The sequence below is a fragment of the Protopterus annectens genome, chromosome 10.part0 (genome assembly GCF_019279795.1).
Source record: "Protopterus annectens isolate FY-2018-M chromosome 10.part0, PAN1.0, whole genome shotgun sequence".
NCBI lineage: Eukaryota > Metazoa > Chordata > Ceratodontiformes > Protopteridae > Protopterus > Protopterus annectens.
Genome location: NC_056744.1, coordinates 1,152,602,541 through 1,152,628,136, shown reverse-complemented (window position 1 = coordinate 1,152,628,136; position 25,596 = coordinate 1,152,602,541). Strand labels below are relative to the sequence as shown.

The window sequence follows — 25,596 nt, the reverse complement described above, 5'->3', positions numbered from 1 at the left end:
CATCTGAGTGTAGAACAGAAGCTGTGGGTAAAAAAAATGGATAATTAGTTGGGCATATAAAATAATTCACAAAAAAGAGGTTTGAAAAGAGAATGGAAAAGCAATATAAAAAGGAAAAATGGCAAGCTATATGTAGAGCAAAAAGATGTAGCATATTCCAGAAAAGTTTAAGATTTTGCATGGAGGTGTTTGCATAGGTATTTTTAAACCCCAAGTTGACTTCAGAAAAATTTTCCACAGGTAGACAGCAATTGTTAGAGGTCGAAGGAGAAAGAGAGGGGATATTTGGGAATGTGCTTTTTGGGAATGCAACTAGTTTAAAAATTCCCCACAGACTACATTGCCAGAAATGTTGGGGACCAAATTACAACTACTTAGGAAATTATTCTTTTCAGCTGGGATATAGAAACTGAATTGCCTAAACAGAATAAAACCCTACTACGTTTATGGATGTTGGCTGTCATAAAAAGCTATTACTAGAAAACAGAATTCAATGGCTAAACCAACCACAACAGAATTACTGAATCTTATAAAGAATATAAAAGAATTAGAGATGGGTCGTTTGAAAATGGAAGGAGCAAACTATATATAAATTAATGGAATCTGTGGGAACAATACCTATAGAAAATATTCAGGATTATGAGAGAAATTTCAGGGAAGATAGGACTAGAGCAATACAGGTAATATTAAATTAAATAAGAACTGTTATGAAAAAATATACCTGCATAATACATGAAGAAGAAAAATCTATGTGATGGCTTGTTCACATTTTTATAACTGTGTGTACATTTCTAACTGTATGTGTGCCAATAACACTGTTTGATATGTAAAATTAATAAATGTGTTTGGAAAAAAAGACAAGTGCAACTCCACTTTGTGCATATTTTCTTTAATCATTGGGGAAGATAAAGGAAGACAAAACTTTCAACAATGAAGTTGAGTTTACTAAGGAACAGTACTCAGCTATCAAATATTTTTGACACACTCCTCCAAACACTGTCAAGCAAGCTAGATATTACTCACTTTCTTCATGGCAGTAGAAACAGCAGCATCACTGAATTCCCTGTCTGACATCCATCGAGATGCTGGCACCTTCTCTTGTTCTTCCTTTATGTTAGCAACTTCACCTTCATCTAAAAATGCATGGTATACTAGGTACGTCTGATGAATATGGGAGAAGATGTGGACAACCTGTAACAAAGTTCAGACAGAATTAGATTTTTCATCAAGGGTCTCCCCTGCAGTGAGGAACATCCTTTTGGGCCATCTCACACAACTCATCTTAACAATCTGAGGTCCAACACTCAGGGTTGCCATGCTTCCTTTGGTGTTAGCACAGCACTGAAGTACTAAACTTAGGATCCTGAAAAACATTATAGTTGTCCAACATTTGCTATCTACCTGATGCAAAAAAAAATCTTTGAAGTCTACTTAAGGTATAAAAGTAAAACAAAATGAAAAAGAGCAGCTGGGCAATCAAACAACTTATAAAACAGAAAAATTAATACCCAATGCAAACTGCAGCATGGAAAGGAATTAACAGAACTCTGCACACCTCTTTTTATTGTTTAAAAACAATTAAGCACTTTCATCTAACTCCATTAACAGCTTGACTTCATGAGAACTGAACACTTTTAAAGAGAGTCAATTAAATACAAAAGTCTCGATCACATGCTAAATTCACTCATCCATTGAGAGACAGTGTCAGTGTTTATCAAATACATTCACATTTAAAAAACACATATGCTTTTGTACATATACATTATATATAAAGTTTTAGTATCCACATTTTTATAATATATAAATACTTTCTTATTATTATTTTTACTAGTGTCAGTAGATTTTTACTGTGTATTAGTTAGCATAGTTATTTGATATAAATTATTTCTAGGACCAATGGATATTTGTATTTTCTAATGATGTAACCAATTGGATATGGTCATGGTGTATTTAAATGTTTGATTTGAGTAATGGTGTATTCTGATGAAGTTCCCTATTGAGGAATGAAAACGCTTAATCTTATTCGGTACTAAAGAACTTTTATCGTCGGTGGAGTACTGCAGTATGTTTATTGACTTGTATGACATTTGCTATTTTAATTGAAGTTGCCTTTATTGGTTCCAGTATACCTGACTGAATTTTTATTTGGTTTTGAGAAATACACGTGTTTAAAAAAGAATTGTCTCACTGGACATTCTTTTCAAGTATTTTAATGTTGCCCCTTACAGTGAAATCTCCAGCCAGATTATTAGATAAAGCAGCTGGATCACACAAACCCACACTGCTCTGACACCAGTCAATAATATTGAAATTAGAAGACTTACCATAGATAAACAATTATGGGGTATAAAAATAACTATGCAGACACTTCAAAGCAAAAATCCTAAACCTTCTAGACATTGTTGCATACGTTGGAAGCATTCATATTTCATCCACTTGCTTTTCCAGTCTGTCTTATCAATCTTACAACAACAGCCACACATCCGAAGTTAAATCCAAAAAATGAAAAGACCACTGGCAACAGTTACACAAAATTTATTAACCAAGCCTTAATGCCTCGGCTATCACAGTCTTCAAGAAATAAATTACATACAAACAAACTTCCCCTTAAATACAGATACAATACAGATACCAATAAAACAATCAACCAATATGGCAGTTAAATTAGATATTTCCAATTAACTTCTAAATTCAATCCATAAGGAGCAAGAGTATTATATTTTAAAATAAAAAATGATTCTTTAAACAACAGTTTTGTTTTATTAAAGTGTCATCAACTAATTTAATAAAAACCTTCTCTAAAATGGTTGCTTGTAAAAATTTGGGATCACTGATAAACAATTATGGGTTATAAAAATAACTATGCAGACACTTTGAAGCAAAAATCCTAAACCTTCTAGACATTGTTGCATACTTTGGAGCTATACATATGTCATCCACTTGCTTTACCAGTCTGTCTTATCAATCTTTCCTAATCTTCTCTGATTCTTACAGTTATCATGCAATATTTATACACCTTAGTAATTATCCCTTTTATAACAGTGGCTTTTGTTCTAGAGTCAATTAAAAACATTACCAGAGCAGGCCTTTCACTTAGGACTCCCCTTATCCCTCTCTCTTTGCCTATATTCTGATATCAATCTCTGACAGTGAAGGCAGGGCCTTACCCGCAGTCCAAATTTCTTCTTGCACACATCCGACTCCATTACCTTTCACTCTCTAATCATTTGCTCCCAGTACCTAGGTTTCTTTGCCAGTTTTCACCATTAAATTCCAACCCTCTCGTTTATTTTCTGTACCTCTACTTGCAGTCATCCCTATTGGCAAAATCTCCTTTCTCCATTCATGTGGTGACTTCATTCTTAGAATATTTTCTGCAACTTTATGAATACAATATTCTTTACAGTGCTTATTATTCTCCCTAAGGATCTGCATCTAAAATCCTACTGTCTCAATTCTTGAACCCCCCTCCCCCCAGCTTCATCATCATCCCTTTCCACTTTGAATTCTAACTTTCTCCTTGTACTTCGTATATGAGCCTTAACTGTATAGCTCTACAATATCCCTTCAAATCAGGTAATCCCAAACCACCTTGTCCTATTTAGGTAATCAATTTATCCCACTTCACTCTTGCCCTCTCTCTCCCAGATAAATTTCTTTTAACTGTATTATCTACAACTTTTCCTCTGGTTGATAAAAACATGCCTGGCCTCTATACAAAACAAAAGGGACTAAAAACATTTTTCACTGCTTGTATCTTACTATTCATATCCATAAACAAGAGCTTCCATTTCTCAGTTTTTGATTTAGCATTTGTTTAGTCTCCTCCCACATATCCTTAGCTGCCAAAAAAGAAACCTTTTTAATCCACACTCCTAAATATCCTATCTTATCCATCCATCCTCAACCCCTTTTTCCCATTTTGCACATGGAGTTGGGGTGTCACTTCAACAGTGACAATCATCTCGAGCCAAGGTTTACACCACCGGGTGACTAGCCTTGCAGCAGCAGTTCATCTGTACCACTCACTCGCACACACACTTGCACCTACGGGAATTTAGAGTGTGCAATCCACCTACTGCATGTCTTTGGAATGTGGAAGGAAACCGGAGCACCTGGAAGAAACCCATGCAACTGCAGGGAGGACAAGCAGATTCCACACAGAAGGCACCCCAGCCATGAATCAAACTGGAGAACCTCTTGCTGTGAGGTGACAATGCAAACCACAGCATGTCTCAACAAATATGGGTGTTGCTGAACCAAGTTGTGAGTGAGTGCATAATTTAAGGGAATAGACTTTCTTTTGTCTTCATTCATATTATATCCTGAAAAGACTTGAAACTGTCTCAAAATATTCCACAACACTGATATGTCCTTTTCTGGATTTGTCAAAAAAAAAATAATTTCATCTGCAAATAAAGCTAACTTTTTTTGATCATCATGCCAACTATGTCCTTGGATTTCTGAGTTCCTTATTTTCTTTGCCAATGGCTCTAAACATACAGCAAATAACAATGGGAAAGCAGGACACCTCTACCTGGTTCCTCTGTTCATGCTCAGCTTAATGGAGTGCATTCCTCTCACTTTAATCATTGCCTGCAATCTTCATGTATCCTCCTAATTAACTTTACATTTGTATCAAGGAATGCAACTGCTTCCATTGCCCTGCTCATAAAATCCAAGCTTAATCTGTGGAATGCTTTCTCTGCATCAAAATCCACCACCAACAGTGGTATTTTCTTACATTCCGCTTCACTCTGGATAGGCACTGTTCTATTAATGTTGTCAAATGTGCCTCACCTCCACAAAACCACAGTGATCCATATCTACCAGTTTTGGCAACACCTTTGTCATTATTTTAGCTAGTACAGACAAACACCTATAAACATTGATTAATACTGAAATGGGTCTGTATGAAGGGGTCTTAATCATTCTTAGGTAATGCAGCTACTACAGATTTCTTCCAAGATGTTGATGCTTCCCTTCCTTTTAAAATACTGGTAAAAAATCTTCCAGATCTTTATCACTTTCTTCCCAACTTCTACAGGATTACCATCTGTTCCTGGAGACTTCCCAGAAGATTTATTATGCATCACTATTTTTACCTCATCTTCTCCTATCTTAGCTAGTAGTTCATGAGCCTCATCTTCCTCTAATCTTGGCATAATTTAGTCTACCACAAATATTTCCATTTGTGCTTTCTTGGTTTCCACATTCCCTGCTTTTTACATACTTTCATAAAACTTCCAAAACATCACCAATACCCCTTAAGAGCTCTGATTATTTTTCTTGTCATAGGCTACCAAAGTTCAGCGTCACTTTCTACTTTCTGTTGCCTGCGTCACTGTGCTAAACGTTTTTGTGCCCTGGAATTGTTACCAAAAATAACAGCAATCTTTCTAAACTCATGCATATTATCTAAATACTCTCTTATTTTCTCTTTAGCTCTGCTGTTCTTCCTCTTGGTCTGTGAGATTCTCCTTATTCTGCAGTACTTTAACCCTTGTCAGCCCCTCTAAATAATCCCTATTACTTCTTAACCATATCTCATTCTATTTTATTCTACCCTGTTTTTACACTACATTTTCATTTTATCCCACTCTCTAGCTATTCCTTCTAAAGACATTTCTGTCTTCCCCAATAACTCTGTCTATAGTTTTCCCAAACTTAGACTTCTCACTTTACTCCCATAATACATCACAATTCTTTCTCTCTCTTTCTTGCTCTCTCCTCAGATCAAGCTTGCCCACTAGGTTGCACCATTCAGTAATACCTGCATACATATCTACCACTAACACAAAAACCTGGGTTAATGAGGACCAACACCCCCTGAAGGCCACTAATAGTTGACTACATCTCTGCAAAGAGGAATGTTATGTTAAGAATAAGGAGGGGAGAGGTAGGAGGAAACATTGAAGTGGATAGATATAAATCACAAAGATCTAATGTCATGATAATTATATAACTTTTGTGCTTTGCTTGATCCAAGTCCATCCACTGAAATGGCAGGACAGAGTTCCCAGCTACTAGTCTTGGGTGGATTAATGACAGAATATTCAGGAGGCGGGTGTCTAGCTCTAGAGATCCCATCCAAGTTATAGTGTCTTGCAAAACTATACCTGGGTCACAGAAAACATATCTTCTACAATTAATTTACTGAAAAAAGCCACAGACGATACAGCTATCATAGAATGAAGTTTTGGTTTGCCTGGTACAGTGTTACTGTTAGCAGAATGAAATGCAGTCAGATAGCAATGGTGATAAAGAATTGGTCAGCCTTCCTGTGATCTTTGGTCCAGTGAATGTGGAATTTTAACTGCTTATGTACATCTAGACAACATAGTTTGTACTCATCTCTGTTGGAAAACTCTAGGAAGAACACTGGGAGATTAACAGATTGACTTATGTGTAGATAAGAAGCCACTTAGGGCATAAAGATTGGGTTAGTTCTTGTACAGATCCTGTCTTTATGAAAAAATACAGAAAATGGCACAAACAGACTTAACACCTCAGAAACCCTCCTAGATAATTTAACTGCCACTAAGAAGAGAATTTTCCATGATACATATTTTAGTTTTCTACTCTGTTATCTGTCTGAAAGGAAGGAAATGTTAGCTTTTCTAAAAAAATTTAGATGCCACTGTGAAAAAGGCTCTCTAAAAAGTGGTCTCAACAGAAATTCGCTCCACAGAAAAAGTCTTACAAGCCTTCATTTATACTGCAGATATGATAAATCCATGATGAAAATTAGAAATAGCTGCTAGTGCTTTCAACACTGAGGAATTAGATCCATTACCAAAAATGTTCACCAAAAACTGTACAATAGTAGAAATAACGACTGTAAAAGTGATTTCACCTTACCGAGTAGTTAAGAATGGTAGAAATAACGACTGTAAAAGTGATTTCACCTTACCGAGTAGTCAAGATGGAGAATTTTGTCTATTTCCCCTTGTAAACTTTACCAGTAGTGAGTTTTTGGGTTGCTATTAGGATCTGACCCACCACAGGCAGGTAGAGAAATCATGCAGTTAACTGAATGAAGATCTTAGTGAGGCTTGCTGGATGGTTGCGACAAGAGACCCGATTAATGATCTGAAAGTAGAGGTTTCTTTATTAAGTGAGATCATATTAGAGGAAACAATACTTGCCAGGATCAGAATGTGATTATGAAGATGACCCTGGCCCTGCATATTCTGATTTTCTTCAGACACTTCAATATTATTTGGACGGGAGAAAATGTATACAATAATCCCAGAAGCCAGTGATGTCTGTCAATGTTGAAGGATTATGGAAAAGAAGTTGTTGCACTTGGAGCTTGTCAAGGAAGCAACTAGATCACAGCAGTGTTCTGCCTGATGGCAAAAGATTAACTGAGCCAATGTCAGACTGAGGTTCCCCCTCATGTAGCATCAGCAGACATCTTCTAAGCCTGTGAACTACACAGATGACCTGTACTAAAATGGGTGCTGCTGTCAGAAGACAATTTGAGTTCATTGCCAACTGTCATAACCACATAAACTCCCAATACAAAGGTAGGCTTAACTCACTTAATATACCACACAACTGACATACTGTCAGAATGGACAGCAATTGCCCCCTTGGTGAGGTAGTCCTGTGGAACCCACAGTGATGGAAGGACCACATTCATCTCCAGGAGGGGTCTATATTAGATAATCGAACTTTCAAAAGTTTCAGTGTTGTATGGTCTACACCATATGATCGAATTTTTGAATGTTCGAACATTTTAACAGAGATCTCTGTACAGCGCGGAATGGGAAGATTTCTCTTTTCTGCAATGTAGTGCAATCTCAGAGTTGGTATATTTAAAGAGCAGGGGGGTGCAGGGAGGCTTGCCCCCCCTGCTTAAAACGTTCAGGTAGGTTATTTGTGTAGTTTATTTTTTTTATTAGATATTCAAACTTTTAAACGTTTGATCATATGGTGTTGACCATATGACAGTCGTACTTTTGAAAGTTCGATTATCTAGTATAGACCCTCCAGGAGGACTCTTATGTATAAAACATCCACCTGCTGTGCCCAAGTCTTTTGGACTATCTGCCTTAAGCAATGCCTCCCCAGCCCTGGAATTATGCAGCTGTGGTGTCCGTGACCATGGAGAGGGGGGAGGCAAAGTAACAGCTCTTCACTATGCTGTACTGTTGAACCCACCAGAGAAGGTCTGTGTGCCATGCTTAGCACAGAAAACTGGTCAAAGCAGAGGGTCTGACATCAGAGACCACTAAGCCCATAATGCTCACTGTAGGACTCTGATGTGAAACCTCACAAAGGAAACTAACATAATAACTGCAGCTGTCAGTATGAAATGTGTCAAAAGACGTTGTACTGCTGGTACGAAAGGATATCCTGTTTGAACTGAAACATAATGTTCTAGTTAATGAGTCCAGTTTGCAGTTTATGAATACTTGTACCTTGATATGGCTCCAACTCAGATTTTGCAGTCTTCACCAGAATTCCTAAGGACAGGAATAGCTGTAGTAAGTAGTTTTTTGTGTGAACCACTGATTTCCTTATGTAGGCAGCTAGAAGCTAGTCATACAAGTAGGGAATACCTTAATTCCATGTACTTTTAAGTCAGCTGCTATTGCTGCCATGTATTTGGTGAAAAACCTGGAGGCTGTGGTGAGGCCAAATGGAAAGGCTCTGAACTAGTGGTGATTGGCTCCCACCCTAAAGTGCAAGAACCACCTGGATGTCTTGGCAAAAGTATCCTGGTGAGCCAAACAACACAGTCTACTTTCAGAAGGCACAGAAGGATTGACTGTAGTGACTTCTGCAACTTACTTTTGTGTGCATGTAGAGTTGAGCTGCTTAAATCCAAAATGGTTCAGAGATCCTTTGTCTTTTGGTGATCAAAAAGAACAATGAATAAGCCCAATTTTCTCGGGTCTACATTAAATTAGAACGCTTAGAAAAGTGAATGCTAATTCATCGAACCCTTTTAAGGGAAAGCTTAAAATCTCGAACACCCGGAACAGCAAATTTTTTTCCTGGGAAAAAATTTGCTGTTCTGAGAAACACACACACAAAACACAAGCACACCAAAAAAACAGCAATCCACACACATACACTTAAAATCCTACATCTACCCTACACTAAACTGTACATACACTACTATCTATCCACTTACCTTAACCCAAACTTTAACCCTAAGGTCCATCACTATCACACACTCACTTGACCCATGCCCTAACCCTAACTCACCTACCCCACCCTAACCCTAACGTCTGCACAATCGCACACTTACCTGAACCCAACCAGTAACTTTCCACCACAGTGCTGAAAATACTGAAGCCACAGAAACGACCAACTGAACTATTTCCCTAGGAAAAAATGTGGTGTTCTGCAGCTTCGCTATTTCCAGCGTTCGCTGTTTTAGGGTCGATATTAGAACATTCAAAGTTTTAAAACTTTGATGTTCTAATATAGACCCATTTTCACAGTCTGAAGGAACCTGTTGGATGACTCTTTCATCTAACATGTTTTCTACCTCTTGATTGGTCAACTCCTTCTGACAAGGTGAGATGCCTGGGATTAGGAAGGAAGGAAGAAAGGTCTGGGGGAGACATAAATGGAACAGCAATGCAGCTTTTGGATATTAGTTCCTTTATCCAACTCTACTTTATGGTGGTCTGCTATGTTCTGAGAAGTGTGATCCCCAGTTGCCTCCAATCAGGAAGAGTCGGAAATTTTCCAGGGATTCTGTGTTAAGTTACCCTGGGGAGGAAGACAGAATCCGCTGTTCTGTAGATCCCCACTGCCTCTAAGGTGGCATTCATTTGGGAAGTTCCCATGGCCTTGGGGAATTACTATCCAAACACTGCTCAAAGGTTGGCTGTTGGGCCTTTCAGAACCACATATTCTTCACACTCTTCTGGCAACAAGTGAAGGCCCACTGATGAGTGGGAAATTTGACTGCTATACATGCATCTTCCACTCTTGCTCACTGTTGAGTAGTTTCTCTTTCTCTTGTGGTATGACACTATATGGGGCATTTGTCAATGACAGTTTGATGTTTTTCACAAAGTTAAATAGCTTCAGCAGGGTATCTCTCCTTACCGACATGCTGGACCCAGATGTTCTTGCTGCTCCATCCACCGAATTACAAATGAGCTCATGGACAGCAATGACATACTGGACAATGTAGTCATATGTGAGTTATACTTGCTATGCAGGTCACTATAAGGCAACTTTTTCAATGTGCCTAGGATCTTCGAGAGTAGATCCCATTGAAAATACACTATGTGAGTCATGTACTTCAGCTCCCTACTGGTGAATGCACCTGATGTATTAACCTGCTTGCCAAGACAGTCAATGGCCAATGAATCCTTATCCAAGTTATGGATCGGTGGGCTCTGCTCATAGTGCTCTCACTTTGTGGCACTGGCCATCACAATGGAGATAGCAAGAGGAGCCTCATTCCGGGCCTGTCTGCCCTTAGAAGACCAAAGAGTCATCTCTGGTTTCTTTAGGAAGGGTTCTTAAATGTCAGGTTTTCGCCATGCCCCATGCACAACCAAACTGATCATGCAATCAGTGGTTGAGACCACCCAAAGGCATAGGCAATATAGAGAGAAAAGCCTCCTGTAGAATCTAACAAGGGAATAATGGGAGGATTATTCTCCTTGCTTTACATTCCCTCTTTATGAGGACATTCTGAGTGGACTCTTTCAAGCAACTTGTTGCTTTTGTGTCTTCTTGTGATGATGATACATAATCCAAGGTCTCAAACTGAGAGGGGTCTCTTCCTGTGGAGTAGCACTGGCATCATTCCCTGTGTCTCAATTACTTGAGCCAAAACTGCTGGCACCATAATTACTGTCTCGCTTGCCAACATCGATGCCCAAGATATTGATGTCGAGTCAGGGGCTCTGAATCTAGGTACTGATGACAGCTGAGATAAGGCAGGTTTCAGTATGAAGGCATAAACAATGCCAAAGTTGACAATGGTGCCAATAGGGTGAAGCAGATGTCTATGTCAGACCATTAACATCCATGTCATGGGGCTTCATGGGCCTCTGCATTGATAGGGTCAGTTTCAAGGTCAAACATTCCAGTGGGGGTGTTGTGCCAATGTGAGAAAGTTTCACTGATGCCAAAGTTGAAGACTCCAGGCATATAGCCATCTCTGAAACACATGAAGTGGAGACAGAGCCCTTTGGGACTGGAGAGCCCTTTGGGACTGGACCTTCTCTAGCCACCACGGAAATGGAAGGAGAAGAGGGGACATGCATCTCCATTTGAGTTTTCACCAAGGCCTTTACCATTCTGTTGACTGACTTTGCAGAGACCTAGATGACCTTACAGGTATGGAGAAGGAGGAAGGTCTCAACTCTACACACCTGGAAAGTTCCCACTCTGAGGAGAAGCTACACAGTATTCTCCCTGCAGCATGGTCTATAACAATCTCTGACTGGGATACCCTATTAGACAATGGCTGTGCTCCTGCACTAATGGGCTGTACTGCTTTTTACAAGGAAGGATCCCTTCTGACTACCCTGGTGGAAGGAGAAAGCCTGCCTGTCTTTCTGCATCTTCATTTCCTCAAGTCTGCATTTCACCTTTTTTTCCTCAGTTGGAAGAATCCCTTTTAGAATAAGTTTGTTTCTTCTCTACTGAAGAGTCCTATTTTCAGAGTTTTTACAAATACCATAAAAAGTCTCAAAGTGTTCTACTCCTGGGCACACAACAAAAAGGTTGCGTGCATGTGTGGGGGGTGGGGGTGGGGGTGGATCTTGCAATCATATACAGCATTTTATGAAACCTGAAACCTTAGTCATTTCTTGTCACTCCATAACTACTGATGAAGAGCAAAAAATAAAATAGCCAATAATCCCAATTATCACTAAAATAACCCTGAAAGGCCTAAGTCACAGCTGGCTTAGGCAGGTATAAGATAAGTAAAATAGCATTGAAACTCTAGCCTGGATGGAAAAAAATTGTCACTACAAATACTTTAATACTGTACAATTCTACACAAGTTAAGTTTTATTTCAAGATAGTAACTATCATTAGAAAGAAAAATGAAATATATGCAAAAATGCTCGAGCCTAGGATCTCCTTGGATGTTCTGTCTGACAGTAAAGAAGAACCGAAGACCGAGGAAAGTGTAATGCATTATTCAAGCAAGGAGAGAAGTTTGAGAATGGCAGATGCTGAGAGAAGTGAAAAGACTAGATTATGCAAGTTAGTATATTTAATTAATTCTATGTTCCTGACTTTTACTTATGGCATTAAAGAAAAGTTACACAATGAAGAAGCTGTAGCTTGCCTATTCCTCAAGCTATCAAACGCATATAACAGTATAAATGACTGGTTTGTTCTAGGTCTGAAGAAGCTTTTATTTGAGAGGCAAGAAAACTCAACTTGAATATTACTATTTATTATTTTCATTCTAGGTTGTGTACATATTTCACTACCCACTTGAGATTAATACTACATACCTACACTTGAGTAAGGCACAAAAGTTTATTGGGAAAAAATGACTCTATAGATTACTTTGCCAGATTCCAGGGGTACCAAGATTTTTTCTGAGATTTTGTTTCTTAGCCATACATCACTTCATTTCTTTGGTTGTCTTCTTCACAGACTAACTGCTCTAGGCTTCTGAAATGCTTTCAGAACTAGTTAACAAAAGGTAATTCACAGTTAGATGGAATAAGGAATATATTAATATTCCATTAATAGCAAATAAAGGAGTACCCCAAGATCCAATTTATGGGCTACCATTATCCAGCATACAAGTAAACAATACACCCAACCAGTCAGGAAATTTGTACATTATGCAGTATGGAGATGACACATCTCTATTACACTCTGCAAAAAATGAATACTGCTAAAAATAAAAACTTCAGAAAGGCTTGCACACTTCAGAAATGTGACTCGAACAATATTGTCTAATTCTTCATGCAAATAAAATAAATTCCATTCTGTTCTTCGATAGTCAAGTCCAAAAATGCTCCCAAACATGCAATTAGAACTACCAAAGGTGACCATCTCCTTTTCACTAATGCTGATAAATGCCCAAGATGCTTAACTAACGACACACTCCCACTAGAATCTCAAATCAAAGAAATGCAATGTCAAGCTTGGTATTCTGTACAGATTACAATATTATCTGATTCCAATTGCTTCTACTCAACTTGCTTCCTCAGTAATCCGCTCTAGATTATTTTACTGCAGTTATCTCAGATACAGCAATACCCACCAGACTTGAAACAAATTGGAATAACTATTCAAAAAAAAAAAAAAAGAACAGCTAGATATATATGATTTAATCAAGGTCCAGCTACAAAACCACATCACTGCACCCTTCTTACTTCAGAAAACTGGCCCTCCTTCAAGAAAAAAATGTAACTCTTATCTGCTGAGCAATGTATAAGACTTTCTGCCTTGTATAAAAACTTAAGTTGCCCAGAAAACGGCTGAATCTTAGCACCCACCCAGAAACCTTAGAACAGCAAACATCACACTTATGTAAATCAAAAGAAGCCAACACTCGAATGATGATGCAGTGATCAGAAATGCAGTTAGCCATTTTAGAACACAATCCCAACAAGTATCACCAAATAACTGCAACTTACATTCTTTATAAATGCTGCCCAATGTAACTGCTATAAATAAGACAAGCAGAGATTTCAGTTAGTTCCTATGAAGTTGCCACAAATGAACATCCCTAACCTTGTGTGCTAAAGTATACCAAAAAGACGTGTACACACATAAATGCACATATGTAAATACACTGTATGCATCCTTGATTACGTTTTTTTCACAAACTAATTTTTATTTAAACACTAATTACCCAACACTGCTTTATTTAAACATTGCATATGTACATACAAACACTGCCTTCTGTAATCAGCCCTTGTACAATTTTATTGCACTAGTTTTTACTTTGTTAAACCACCAGATAGGACCATTACTGTAGTTGGTACTTTTCTCCATAGGCTTCACTGAAAATGGGACTCAAACTCTATTGGAAAACAGAGTCAACAAAACAAATAAATTGGTAAAAAGCTTTCTACTGTTTCCATTCTCCCCTTTCCTCTAGATCTGTTTCTTCTTGTTTACTCCTTGTCCCAGTTCCTCAACTCCTCCCACTATTCCTCCAGTCCTTCCCTTGGGTATACTGCTACTCCTCCTCCATTCTTGCCTACTCTGCTTTTTCTGTATACCTTATACCACGATAATACTATGCAATATCCCCTCCTATCAGTGGTCCACATTTCTGTCAAGCAAATCATACCCAGCCTAATTCTCGAGTTCTTAATCATCAGCATTCAAACCTTGCTCCTTTTATGTTACCAACATTTATAGTTGACAAGCTCCTGGTACTGGTAATTTCAGTGTAGGTATCCTAAAATAGCTTCTTTATAAAACAGCAACGTTAAGAGAATAAGACAAAATAACTGTAAGATATACAAGACAAAGTAACAAAATAAATGCATGCCTGCACGAGTACATATTCTTTTAATGGTCTTTTTTGCATCCGGTCCCTCAATAGCCTAGATTACCCTAACTGACTCACTCACTTCCTCAAAATGGACAAGTAATAATGAGCACCATAATTACTGGGATAAAGCCCTAAGTATGACCCAGGCAACCCAGGTTTGATTAGAGTCTTGAACATCTGAACTGCTGGCAGGGAGGGATAAGCATGCCTATCCCAGGAGGGAGGGAGAGCATTCATCTAGGTGTTCCCTGTGGGGAAGCTTGGCCCACAAAGGAAAGAAGCCCTTGGACGTACATCCAAACACAACACAGGGAGGTAATCAAGGGGTAGGTCATAAATGAAAGAAAATGTCCAGAAGAAAAAGTCAATGACATGATCCATTTGGATGACCATAGGTTCCATACCCATTCCAGTCTTACAACTGTGATTGTTCAGGTGCTTTAGGAAAGGTTGGTAGACCCACTGATGGATAGGGGCAATGGGTAAGCTGGAAAAAATGAAACAGAAAGGGAACTAAAAAAAAGAAAAAGAAATGGGGCAAGCAATAAGTGACCCTGTCATGTTGTGTGGTCTAGGGGTATTTACTTTAACCTAGCCCTGTGTGTCACTTCTCCATTCCCAAGATGTTACTCAGCCTGCACCTCAGATTGTCTAAAGTGCTGGGCCAGCTTCTTTGTACTATCTATCTAGTTTTCAGAAATCCCATCACCAAGATGGGGATTGGTAGACTCAGGCTTTTTCTGAGCATGCATCCATCATGAATTGGGAGTGCCACATTCCAGGTACAACATCGCCCACTACATGTCCTCTAGTTCCTAATAATCGGTGTTGCTGTAGTGATAGTGGTCTCCTTCTCCCTAAAATGAAGGCTGGCCAAAGTAATTAATTTCCTTCTTCACAAAGTTTAGCCACTCTGGTTCACAATCAAGGTCAATACAACTAGTCAAACAGGCAAACTTGATTTAACAGAGCAGCCTGCAACAGTTATAAATAGTGCTGCTGCCACATTACATAGTGTAAATGGTCAGGAGAAACAAAGAAATGCTGCAGTTACAAAACCAAAAGTCCATGGTAAATGCTCTCCTTAACCCACCTCTCCTAAGTGCTGAAGACTGTGCTTAGGTACCACCATTCTGCTTAGTTCCCCCAAACGCTCTGAAAGCAGAGTTATTTGTTTCGTCTTGGAAATCTCCATCTCCAGTAGAATGCTTGGAAACTCCCACATTCCAGCCAGAAGTCCTGCAAAGAAAAGCTGTTGCAAGTTACAGCTGTCAAGAGATATGTGCAAGTGTTTAACTCAGCATTCAGATTTCAAATCCATCCTTGACATTAGTAATTAAAAACATTTATTTAAACTTTCTTGCTGCTGTCATTTTACTAACTTCATCCAAAGCAAGGAATGAGACATTTGCTGAAATTAGACAAGACAGAGACTTTTCTGGGGTGAAACAGAAAGGAAGAGAGCATAATAAGCCAATATGGAAGTTAATGGTAATATACAGAGCAGCAGGGTACTTGGAGTGGGATTAATTCTGATGGTAAAAATGAAAAAGAGGGTATAGAGAACACTTATAACAATGGAGGGGTGCTTTCATATGCTTTCACTGATGAGAAGGATCTGAAATCTCAAGAAAGAAACCACCACCTTAAATGCAGGTTCAAGGGTAGTGAAGCAAGTACAAAATGAAAGGAACTTCACAACCATCAGAACAATTCTGGAGTTATTCTGAATAGAAGTTGGTGTGGCAGATGATCTAAGGCTGGAACAGCCAACAGGTACAGTGACTGTACTTCTACATGATTCTCAGTCAGAGGGGAAGACAGCAGTGGTCTTCAGTGGAGGCCTAAACATAGGAAGGTTGAACATTGGAAAGTTAAACTGGAAGACAGTAAAGACAGCAGAAGGGCAAGAACAGTTGCCATCAGTGGAAAAGGCATAACTGCAGATAGAGGTACAAGAGGTGAAGATCAATGAAAGGAGGTTTTAGCAAGAAATGTAACCTGTACCAAGAAAGGCAATTAAAGTACAGGGTAAAATGGGCTGCAAGGGTGTGATGGGACTAGTCAATGGATAACAAATACCACCAGGAAAGTGCAAGCCAAAGCAGGAAAACATTCAGTAAATGAGATTAAAGCAAATGGATATTCAGAATCTTTGTTTTGCTGGTGAAAGAGTTATATGCAGACTGTGGATTAGCCAGAAGACTTTATTAAGTTACATGCCCTGATCTTTAAAATGAGTACATAAGAAAGTAGACCACATTTATTTTGAGTAAAATTATGAAAGGTATGGACAAACGGACAAGATGCATACTCGTGGAAGAAAAGACAGCAGGGGAATGGAAGAAGCCATGCTGGTAGCAAACACAAAACATCACAGCCCTGTTGGAATGCTTCCAAGGGTCAGAAAATAAGTGGTAGGAACATCAGTAAGGCCAGTGACAGTTTTGCTTTACAGCTGGCCCTCACACTGAGGACGGGTGCCCATGAACTGGAGAGTGAATCGGTGATGCCACTATCCAACAGGATTCAAGGAGTCGGCAAGGAAACTATAAGACAGTGAATCAAATGTCCTTGATAGTAAGGTGATAGAAACGTTTCTAAAGATTACACTTTGAAGATATCTGAATATCAATGGATTGCTGGCCCTCACACATCACAGAGTCATGATACAAAGTTCTTGCCACTCCTACTTCATCCAGTGTAATAACATCACAATGTCGACATTAGAAAGGGAACCACAGGGTAAACATTATACACCATTTCTAGTAAGGTCTTTAATTCACTCTAGATAAAAGGCTGTACAAATTAAAGGATTAGGTACTAGTTAGGAATGTCAAAAGCTGAAAGACTGACAGGGAACCCAGTGAGGTTACAAAGTGGTGGATGTGAGTGCTATGCAAAAGGCTACTCATATGTACTACAAATAAGGGCTTTTGGAAGGTTAGGAAACTGGACATTATCCTTCCATTAAAGATGGCACTGGCAAAGCCTGCCTGGGTTACATTTCTAGAGGCTGCATGTAAAGAGGGATTTTAGGACAGCTGAGGGATTCAGAAGAGGGTGAATAAACCTTTAAAACATACTAAGCACAGAAAGAGGCTGAAGGCATAGCTGCAGGTTTATCACAATAATAGAGAACAAATTATATCTTAGTTCTGGGAAAATGACTGAGCATGGTTGTTAACAGGTTGTTTTGGTGTAAGGAGAGCATTAATTTGATATAAACAATTATTTGACATTTCCAGAGTTTATAACTTTAACAGATACTAAAAGTACAGGTGTTACAAATCCACTGAAATTTATATTTTCATGGCTGAAGGCCTTAAAAACATGCAGTCTGGAAGAGAGGACAGGCAAGAGAAATACAATCTGTCACATAATTCTTTGTATGTAAAGAACAGACAAAAAGACAGCTGCACAAGAGCACGCAGAGACATCAACAGACAGAGATAGTCAGAAGTCTCACTTCACAGCACAGTTCATCAGAGAAAATTCTGTACTTCATAAATATACTTATGATGGATTCAGCAACATCTTCCTAAGAAAATATACTGAGACCCAAATCTAAACATGCATATGCCTGAAGAGGAATAAACTCAGGAATACCTCTCAAGTGTTCCTAATTTTTAGGGACAAGCCCGATTTTGACTCAACATTTTGCTCTATCCCTCTTAAAGTTCCTAATTATTTACAGAATGTGATGGACTGTAGTCAACAAGTGACAGCCATTAAAGCTACGGAGATCTATCGAAATGCATGCTAATTCAATTCCTCCTATTCTATCACCTTTTAAAGTCAGTGGTACTACTATTTAAAAAGTGCATTTTAACAGTCATGGCTTTTTGTATGTGTGTCATTTACAGTGAGGGTGTATTTACAAGGAGCGTTTAAGATGTTTGAAATTGACACAGCCACAAAATGCTATGAAGGAAGTGACAACATTTTCAGTAACATTATAAAAATGAAAGTTTAACTCTTTTGCAGTTTTTTTTTCTGAGTAAATACTACAAAAAAAGCAACAAGTGATAAGCAGCGTGGGAACACAACATGAAACAGAAGGACAGAACTGAACTTACTCTACAAATATACCTATATATGAAGCACACTGTAACGCGGCCAGTTTTATCAGCTTTACTTTCATAATGCTTAACAGTGTACAGAGAAACCATGCTACATGACCTGTATACATGACTTTAAATGAGGCTACAGGTTCCAGGGAAACAGCACATGGCTAATTAGCAAATGCTTCTCCCCCAGAATGCCTCATTAGCATTCAGCATACCCACAGGACCAGCAATACGTGGTGCATAATGTCTTCATGCTAGAGCTCTGAGCAGCACTGTGGTAAAGATGGTTGCTGAATCTGGAAAACTTACTGCAACTGAAATTTACACATTGCTTTACCTTCTTGAATCCTGGTCATCATGCCATGAATCTATAGTTCAGGGCTTAATTCCTTAAATCTTCATTTATCTACTGCGAGAATGAGCAAGTCACTTAACCAGACAATGCTCCCAGGGTGAGTGTGAAAGTCATCTGTGTGGATCACCGCTCTACCCAAATCAATAACCAAACTGACAAAATATGCAGCCTGTTGCAAATTAGGAAAAATTATTAATCACCCAAAAAAGAGTAAAAATATTTCAAGATAAAAACAAACAGCTGGTACTAAAATAACACATTGAATCTAAAAACTGTTACAGTATTGTCAAAGCTAATAAAAAAAAAAAAAAAAAAAAAAAGATACATCTTTGGAACACAACTTTACTCACAAGTCCCACAGATACTAAGTTAAGTTTTGATTAGTGGTTGTTATCAAAGTCAGAAAGCCAGACCTGCAGTCACTGAATGCTCAGGGCAAAAAAAAAGTAGATAGCAGAATTTCTTCCCCCCTCTGTATAACAGTGGGATGTCATTCCATTCTATATAACTTTGTGAGAAAGCCTAAAAATGAATATGGTGCTTCTTTCTGTAGTCCAGAAACAAGCCATCCAACAGTTTGAAAAGTACCAACATGAGAAAACACAATGCAGCTTCTTAAAGGCCAGTAGATCATATGTTGACATGTAATCCTAGAATAAAATTGGTCTCCTTCAGAGTGCAGAGCCTGTGGTCAAGTCATCTACTCTGGACTCTGATATTACAGTAGCTCTGCCACAAGGCAAACTTTTGAACATTTTTTATAGATTCATAGATTTTTACTAGACTAACGACCCGGGGGGGGGGGGGGGGACTTTCTAAGCCTAGCCAAGTTTTCCCAAAAGAATAACTATGTCCTGTATCCAAATAGGACATTGAGGGCCAGGCATTTATGGATTATTTATTTTATTTATTTATTTAACATTTGTTAACTGGGAAAGTCTGACTTGGAACAAAGCCAATTTTCAGCGGAGGCCCACGGAGTTACACTCCAGATGCATGTCTTTATAACGTGGGAGGAAGCCCACATGAATGCAGGGAGGACATGCAGACTCCGCACAGAAGGCACTCCCACCAAGAATCGAACCAGAGAACCTCTTGCTGTGAGCTGACAATGCTACCTCTGCACCACTGTGCAACCTCTGTCCATAACCAGGCATTTACACCAACTGGAGTGTTCCCAGAGGTTTCTCACTAAAAAATACAAAGCGCAAGACACATGTCTTATGCAGACCAACTAAAGGCCCTATCTCTTTACTCAGTCTCATATTGTTTACTGCAAGGAAACTTATGCTTGACCTACATGGCATTCTCTGATCCGCCCTCATGAAAACATTACATATTTGCAAGAAAAATTAGACAAGAGTCACACATTCCGTGGACCTGAACCTTATTTGTGACGATAACAGAACTTGCTAGAGAGACAGATTCGTATTCCAAAGGCTACCTTGTCTATGGAATAAACGTCTTCAACTAGAATTTGGATAAATGGATGGGGAACCGTAAATTCACTCCTGTGGTTCTGCCCATGCCCCTTATGGAAAGAGGCAGTCTGTAAAATGACTCAGGGCTCCAACACCCAAAGACTCACTACCCTGATACTACCCCATCCCATATCTGGGGAATTAAAATATAATATTGCCACATTCTGGGTATTACTGGCTAGACTTGTAAAGGCTCTTGTGCCATTAGCCTAGTAATCACCTATGAACCTATGAGTGACACAGGTACCCAGCTCAGTGTAAATTTCCTATTCCCCAGCCACTGGTTTAGGTTGCACTTAAATTAGGTAACTGATGAACTCACATGAATGGGAAGCCTGTTGCATAGGAAGGGCAGTCTCTGGGACACATATCTGTCTCTCCAGCATGTTCTGTTTAAGTCACAGACAAAATTCAGGTCCATACACCTTGTAACAAAAAAAAAAGTGCAGCCCAAAAGGGAAACCAATAAAATCCAAAAACACTTGTGAAGCAGTATGTTCAGTGTGAAATAAGCAATTTATTAAAAGGCCAGAAAAAAAGTAACAATTTAACTGAATCACTGCGTTTTTGTTTCAAGACTTCTTCAAATATAATTCCACATAAAACTATTACATTTATATATGAAAAACTCCCACCTATCAATTACACACCATTCAGTAATAAACACTCATTTAAACAAGTTACAAATTTAAAAAAATAATCTTATATATAAGAAATGCTATAAATAAATAATGCATCCTATATACGAGATAAATGTATATTTATAAATATTATAAGTTGGTGCATATAAAAATTTTTACATATAAAAAATATTATGTTGTTGTGTCTTTCGGCTTCTCCCGGTTAGGGGTCGCCACAGCGGAACTCCGGTCCGCTAATGATTGGCAGTAGATTTTTACGTGCTGGCTTGCCAGGCCTAATGCACAACCTTCAACGAAGGAACGCCCATTCACGCATGTCGTCACACAGAAGACGCTCTAACTGAGAATCGAACGGGCAATGTCTAACTGTGAGGCGACAACGCTACCACAGCAATTATGTAAATAAGTTAAAAACGTAAAACTTTTCCACATTTAAAACAGCAAAGTATTATTCTCTCTTTCCTACCCTCTAGTGGCCAAAGCACAAAAGTGCAAGTGGACATAAATAGAAAAAATAAAATATTACCCACTGGGTATTTCCTTTCAAGAAAAATCATCATCCGACATCATTGTACTTATAAGGACATGTTGTCCTTTTACTATATTCCTTTTTTGCCTAAAAGGATGGTCACTTCTATAGTATAAACAAAAGATAGAGAAAGTATTCTTCCTATAAATCTTAAGACTTAAAACTCTTGTCCTTAACAACTTTGGTAATAGACACATCCAAATAATTAATGACTTCTTCATTTATTTTGTGGGTGAATCGTAGAAAATGACTACAGTAGAGAGTTTATTATCCGAAACATCAATTATCCGAACACAGCCTTCCAAAGTTTTCAGGTAGGAAAAATCATAATCATCAAACTGTGATTGTTTTTTAAATTTGAAACTTGTTTTAATGAGTGTTTGACTATTATTGGATGGTGTGTAATTGATAGGTGGAGTTTTTGATATACAAATGTAACAGTTTTATGTGGAATTTTGCCTGAAGAAGTCTTGAAACAAAAACGCAGTGATTCAGTTAAAGCGTTAATTTTTTTGCTGGCCTTTTAATAAATTGCTTATTTCACACTAGACATACTGCTTCACAAGTGCTTTGGGATTTCATTGGTTTCCTTACACCCTGTATTTCTGGTACTCTTTGACTTACGAATATATAGGAGATTCATGTGTGTGTGGTTTGTGGATGTCTTGTAAATCAAACATATATCACCCCTCAGCAATCTATAGGAGACTGAGTAGAGGGAAAGGGCTTTAGGGTGCTTTGTGTAAGGCAGGTTTGTTACACCCTGTATTCATTCTTTTTGTAAGGAACCAGTGAGGTCGCTCTAGTTGCTGCATATGCCTGGTCAGGGACATACTGAACGTTACACTATACTCTATGATTTGCCTGCTAAGGGCAGAGTGCAGTGGGATAATAACCTCTTTGGACATAGATGTTAAGCCATTACTCAGTGGATTAATAACCTCTTTGGACATAGATATTATGCCATTACTCTTACGATATGCAACATTAAAGGATTTCCTCACCACTGTGGTCACGTGGTGACCAAAGATAAGGCTACTGTCCATGTGCATCCCCAGATCCCTGATCTCTGGGACAACACTTAGGGGCATATTATCAACATGGTAATTAGCTGGGATAGTTGACTTCCCAAACAGTATAATTATACATTACTTAGTACTGAATTTAAGACCATGGCTTTTGCATCATTTGTTAGCCAGAGATAGGCCTTCTTGAAGAATGCTAGTGTTTGCAGGGGAGTCAATGATATACCTAATCTAGCAATGATCTGCAAAATTAGTCAGCCATAAACCTTCAGCATTTGCTTCCATTTCAGATAAATGGATGCCAAAAAAGTGGGCCCAGTACCTAGCCCTAGGGAATCCGCTGGTGACTGGCCTCTTGGCAGTTGGCTATCCAGCAGTTGATAAAAGGGTTTAAACCTAAATTAGTGAGCTTGTCTATAATGCCCGAGTGGGGTATGTATCAAAAGTCGGGTCTCTATTATATCATTGAACACGTAAAAAAGCGAACGCTGATTGATCGACCTAATTTAAGCGAAAGCTTACAGTCTTGAACTGTCAGATCAGCGATTTTTTTCCCAAGGAAAAAAAATCGCTGATCCAAAACACATACGCACAACACAAGCACACCAAACAAACAGAAATCCACACACATGCACCTAAAGTCTGATACCTAACCCTACACTAAACTATGCACACACCACTAACTACCCACTTACCTTAACCCAAACCCTAAGGTCCGTCACTATCGCACACTCACCTCACCCGCTCCCTAACCCTAACTCACTTAAATCCGCCCTCTCATGTCCACTCAATCGTACACACACCTAACCCTAACCCTAACTCACCCTAACACTCACATCCACACAATCGCACACTTACCTGAATCCGACCGGTAACTTTCCACCATAACACTGAAAATACCGAAGCAACAGAAACGGACAACCGAATTCTTTCCCTAGGAAAAAATTCGAGTTTCTGCTGCTTTAATATTTTGCAGTTTCACGAAAATAAGTTTGATCAATCAGCGTTCACTTTTTTAAGCATTCAAGGATATAATATAGACCCTCAAAAGTCTTGGCCAGGTCGAGGTAAGTCGTGTGGACAGTCGTGCCTTCATCCATTGTTTTAGTGACCCTCTCAAAAAAGTCCACCAGATTTAATAGAAATGACCTTCCTTTAACAAAACTGAGCTGTGATGGGTCCAGCATTTGCAGGTTACCTATATCCTCATTTATCATGTCCATGATGATTCTTTCCACGGCCTTACATATGAGGCTGGTCAGACTTGGGGACCTGTAGTTAGCTGGATCAGTGGTTGGACTTCCTTTGTGCAGGGGAATGACTGTAGCCATCTTGCATTTCCTGGGCACAAAACCTGACTGTAGGCTTCATTTGAAAAGTGATTCAAGTGGACCAGAGGTCATGTTTTATGCTATTTATTAAAAATCCTGGGGTGTTATAACAGACCACCAATGCAGTATTTTTGGCCTTGGAAACTGCATTGATGACCTGCTCCTTTGTAATGGTTGGGGGGAACTGCTGTATGCGGTATTTCCTTTGGACTATCAGGGAGGGGACGGTGACAGGAGAAATTACATGAACCAATCAGCCAAAAGGTTGGCAATGGCCTCCATTTCGGTGTGGGGGATGCCAATTACAATAAGTTCTGTGCATTGTTTTGTATTTCCCCCGAGATCATAGACATAGTTGCAGAAAGCTTTGTGGTTGTCCTTTGCCTGAGAATTTATTTTTTATTTATTTTATTTTACATTTGTTGACCGGGCTAGTCTAGCTGGATATATGTCTATTTTCAGTAGAGGCCTGGGAAGATAAGCTCCAAGACGTAAACAAGAAAACAACAACAAATAACAAAATAACTACCACAGTGATATATACAATGCATATTACAGGTAGCTATTTTTCTTCAACTTTAGCCTTTGAAATATTAATTAACCCTTTCAGCTGCCTGTTTAGACTGGTCATGGTCTTTTAGCATGTAGGGGGGTTTGTTCCTCCTATGCCTGACCAATGTTTTTTTTTTTTTTTTTAACTGTATAACTGATTGATATTGTGATTCCACCAGGGTGGCTTGTCTTTTGAGTTTGTCTTATTTTCAATACGAGTGGGCACAGCTTGCTCTATACAGCCGTTATTATGGCTGTACAGAGACTTCGCAAATAGCTGAGCATATGCTAACATGGTATGATGTTTACTAAGTTTGGGGTTGCTTGGAATTTTGCTAAGGTGCCACTTAGCACAGAGAGGTTAGCCTTGGATAGTTCCTAAAGGTTTTTGGTTTTGCTGGATCCCCGGATTTAATTTTTATTTCAAGCGATACTGCTTTATGGTCATATCTGACAAGCAAAGACATTACATCGGTTGAGGAACATTGCTCCTCCATGTTCATGAGTACAAGGTCAAGGATGTTTGTTCTCCTGGTAGGAGAATGAACCAACTGATCTAGGATGTTGGTATTAAAGGTTAGGAATCACTGGGCTTGAGCATTACAAGTGGTGTAGGATTTCCAATCTACAGAGGGGTAGTTGAGATCCCCATGAATATCACATTGGGTTGAACGGCAAGGTAACTCTAGTACATTGAGACAGGTAGTGTGGGTTTCCTGGGACATGGAGGGGGACCTATAAGTTGCAAAGATATGGTACAATACCCTGTTTATGGTGAGTTGCACACATATAAGTTCCTTTGGGTCATACACTAACCAGTCTGGATGTGAGGATGGTTTTAATATAGACTGAGACCCCACCACCTTTAGTTCCCTCCTGTACAGTTGCTGGTCTAAAGGTGTGAAAGACATTACGACCTTGCATTGCTAGGGTACCCTCGGCAACTTTAAACTATGTCTCCATTACTACGCAGATGTCTACACTCTCCAGGGACAGGAAGACTTACAGGCAGTGGAGTGTCTTGTTAAGACTTCTAGCATCCAGTAGTACCACCTTCAGATATTCCTTCATAGGCTTGGTTAAGTCAAGAGGTTTAGCAGTTTGCCATTGCCTAAAAAAGTCACTACAGGGTTGGAAAAGAT

The 25,596-nt window shown here is 38.9% G+C and overlaps 1 protein-coding gene across 2 annotated transcripts in view; it reads right to left on the bottom strand.

Moving 5' to 3' along the window:
* MUTYH (mutY DNA glycosylase) overlaps positions 1 to 25,596 on the bottom strand; it is a 372,894-nt gene that overhangs the window by 57,792 nt on the left and 289,506 nt on the right. For both annotated transcript variants that reach the window (XM_044085888.1, XM_044085887.1), the window contains exons 13-14: positions 15,564 to 15,709; positions 1,024 to 1,191 (exon numbers count right to left, since the gene is read on the bottom strand). In XM_044085888.1, coding sequence (XP_043941823.1) covers positions 1,024 to 1,191; positions 15,564 to 15,709 — 314 coding nt within the window. The remainder of the gene's footprint in view (positions 1 to 1,023; positions 1,192 to 15,563; positions 15,710 to 25,596) is intronic.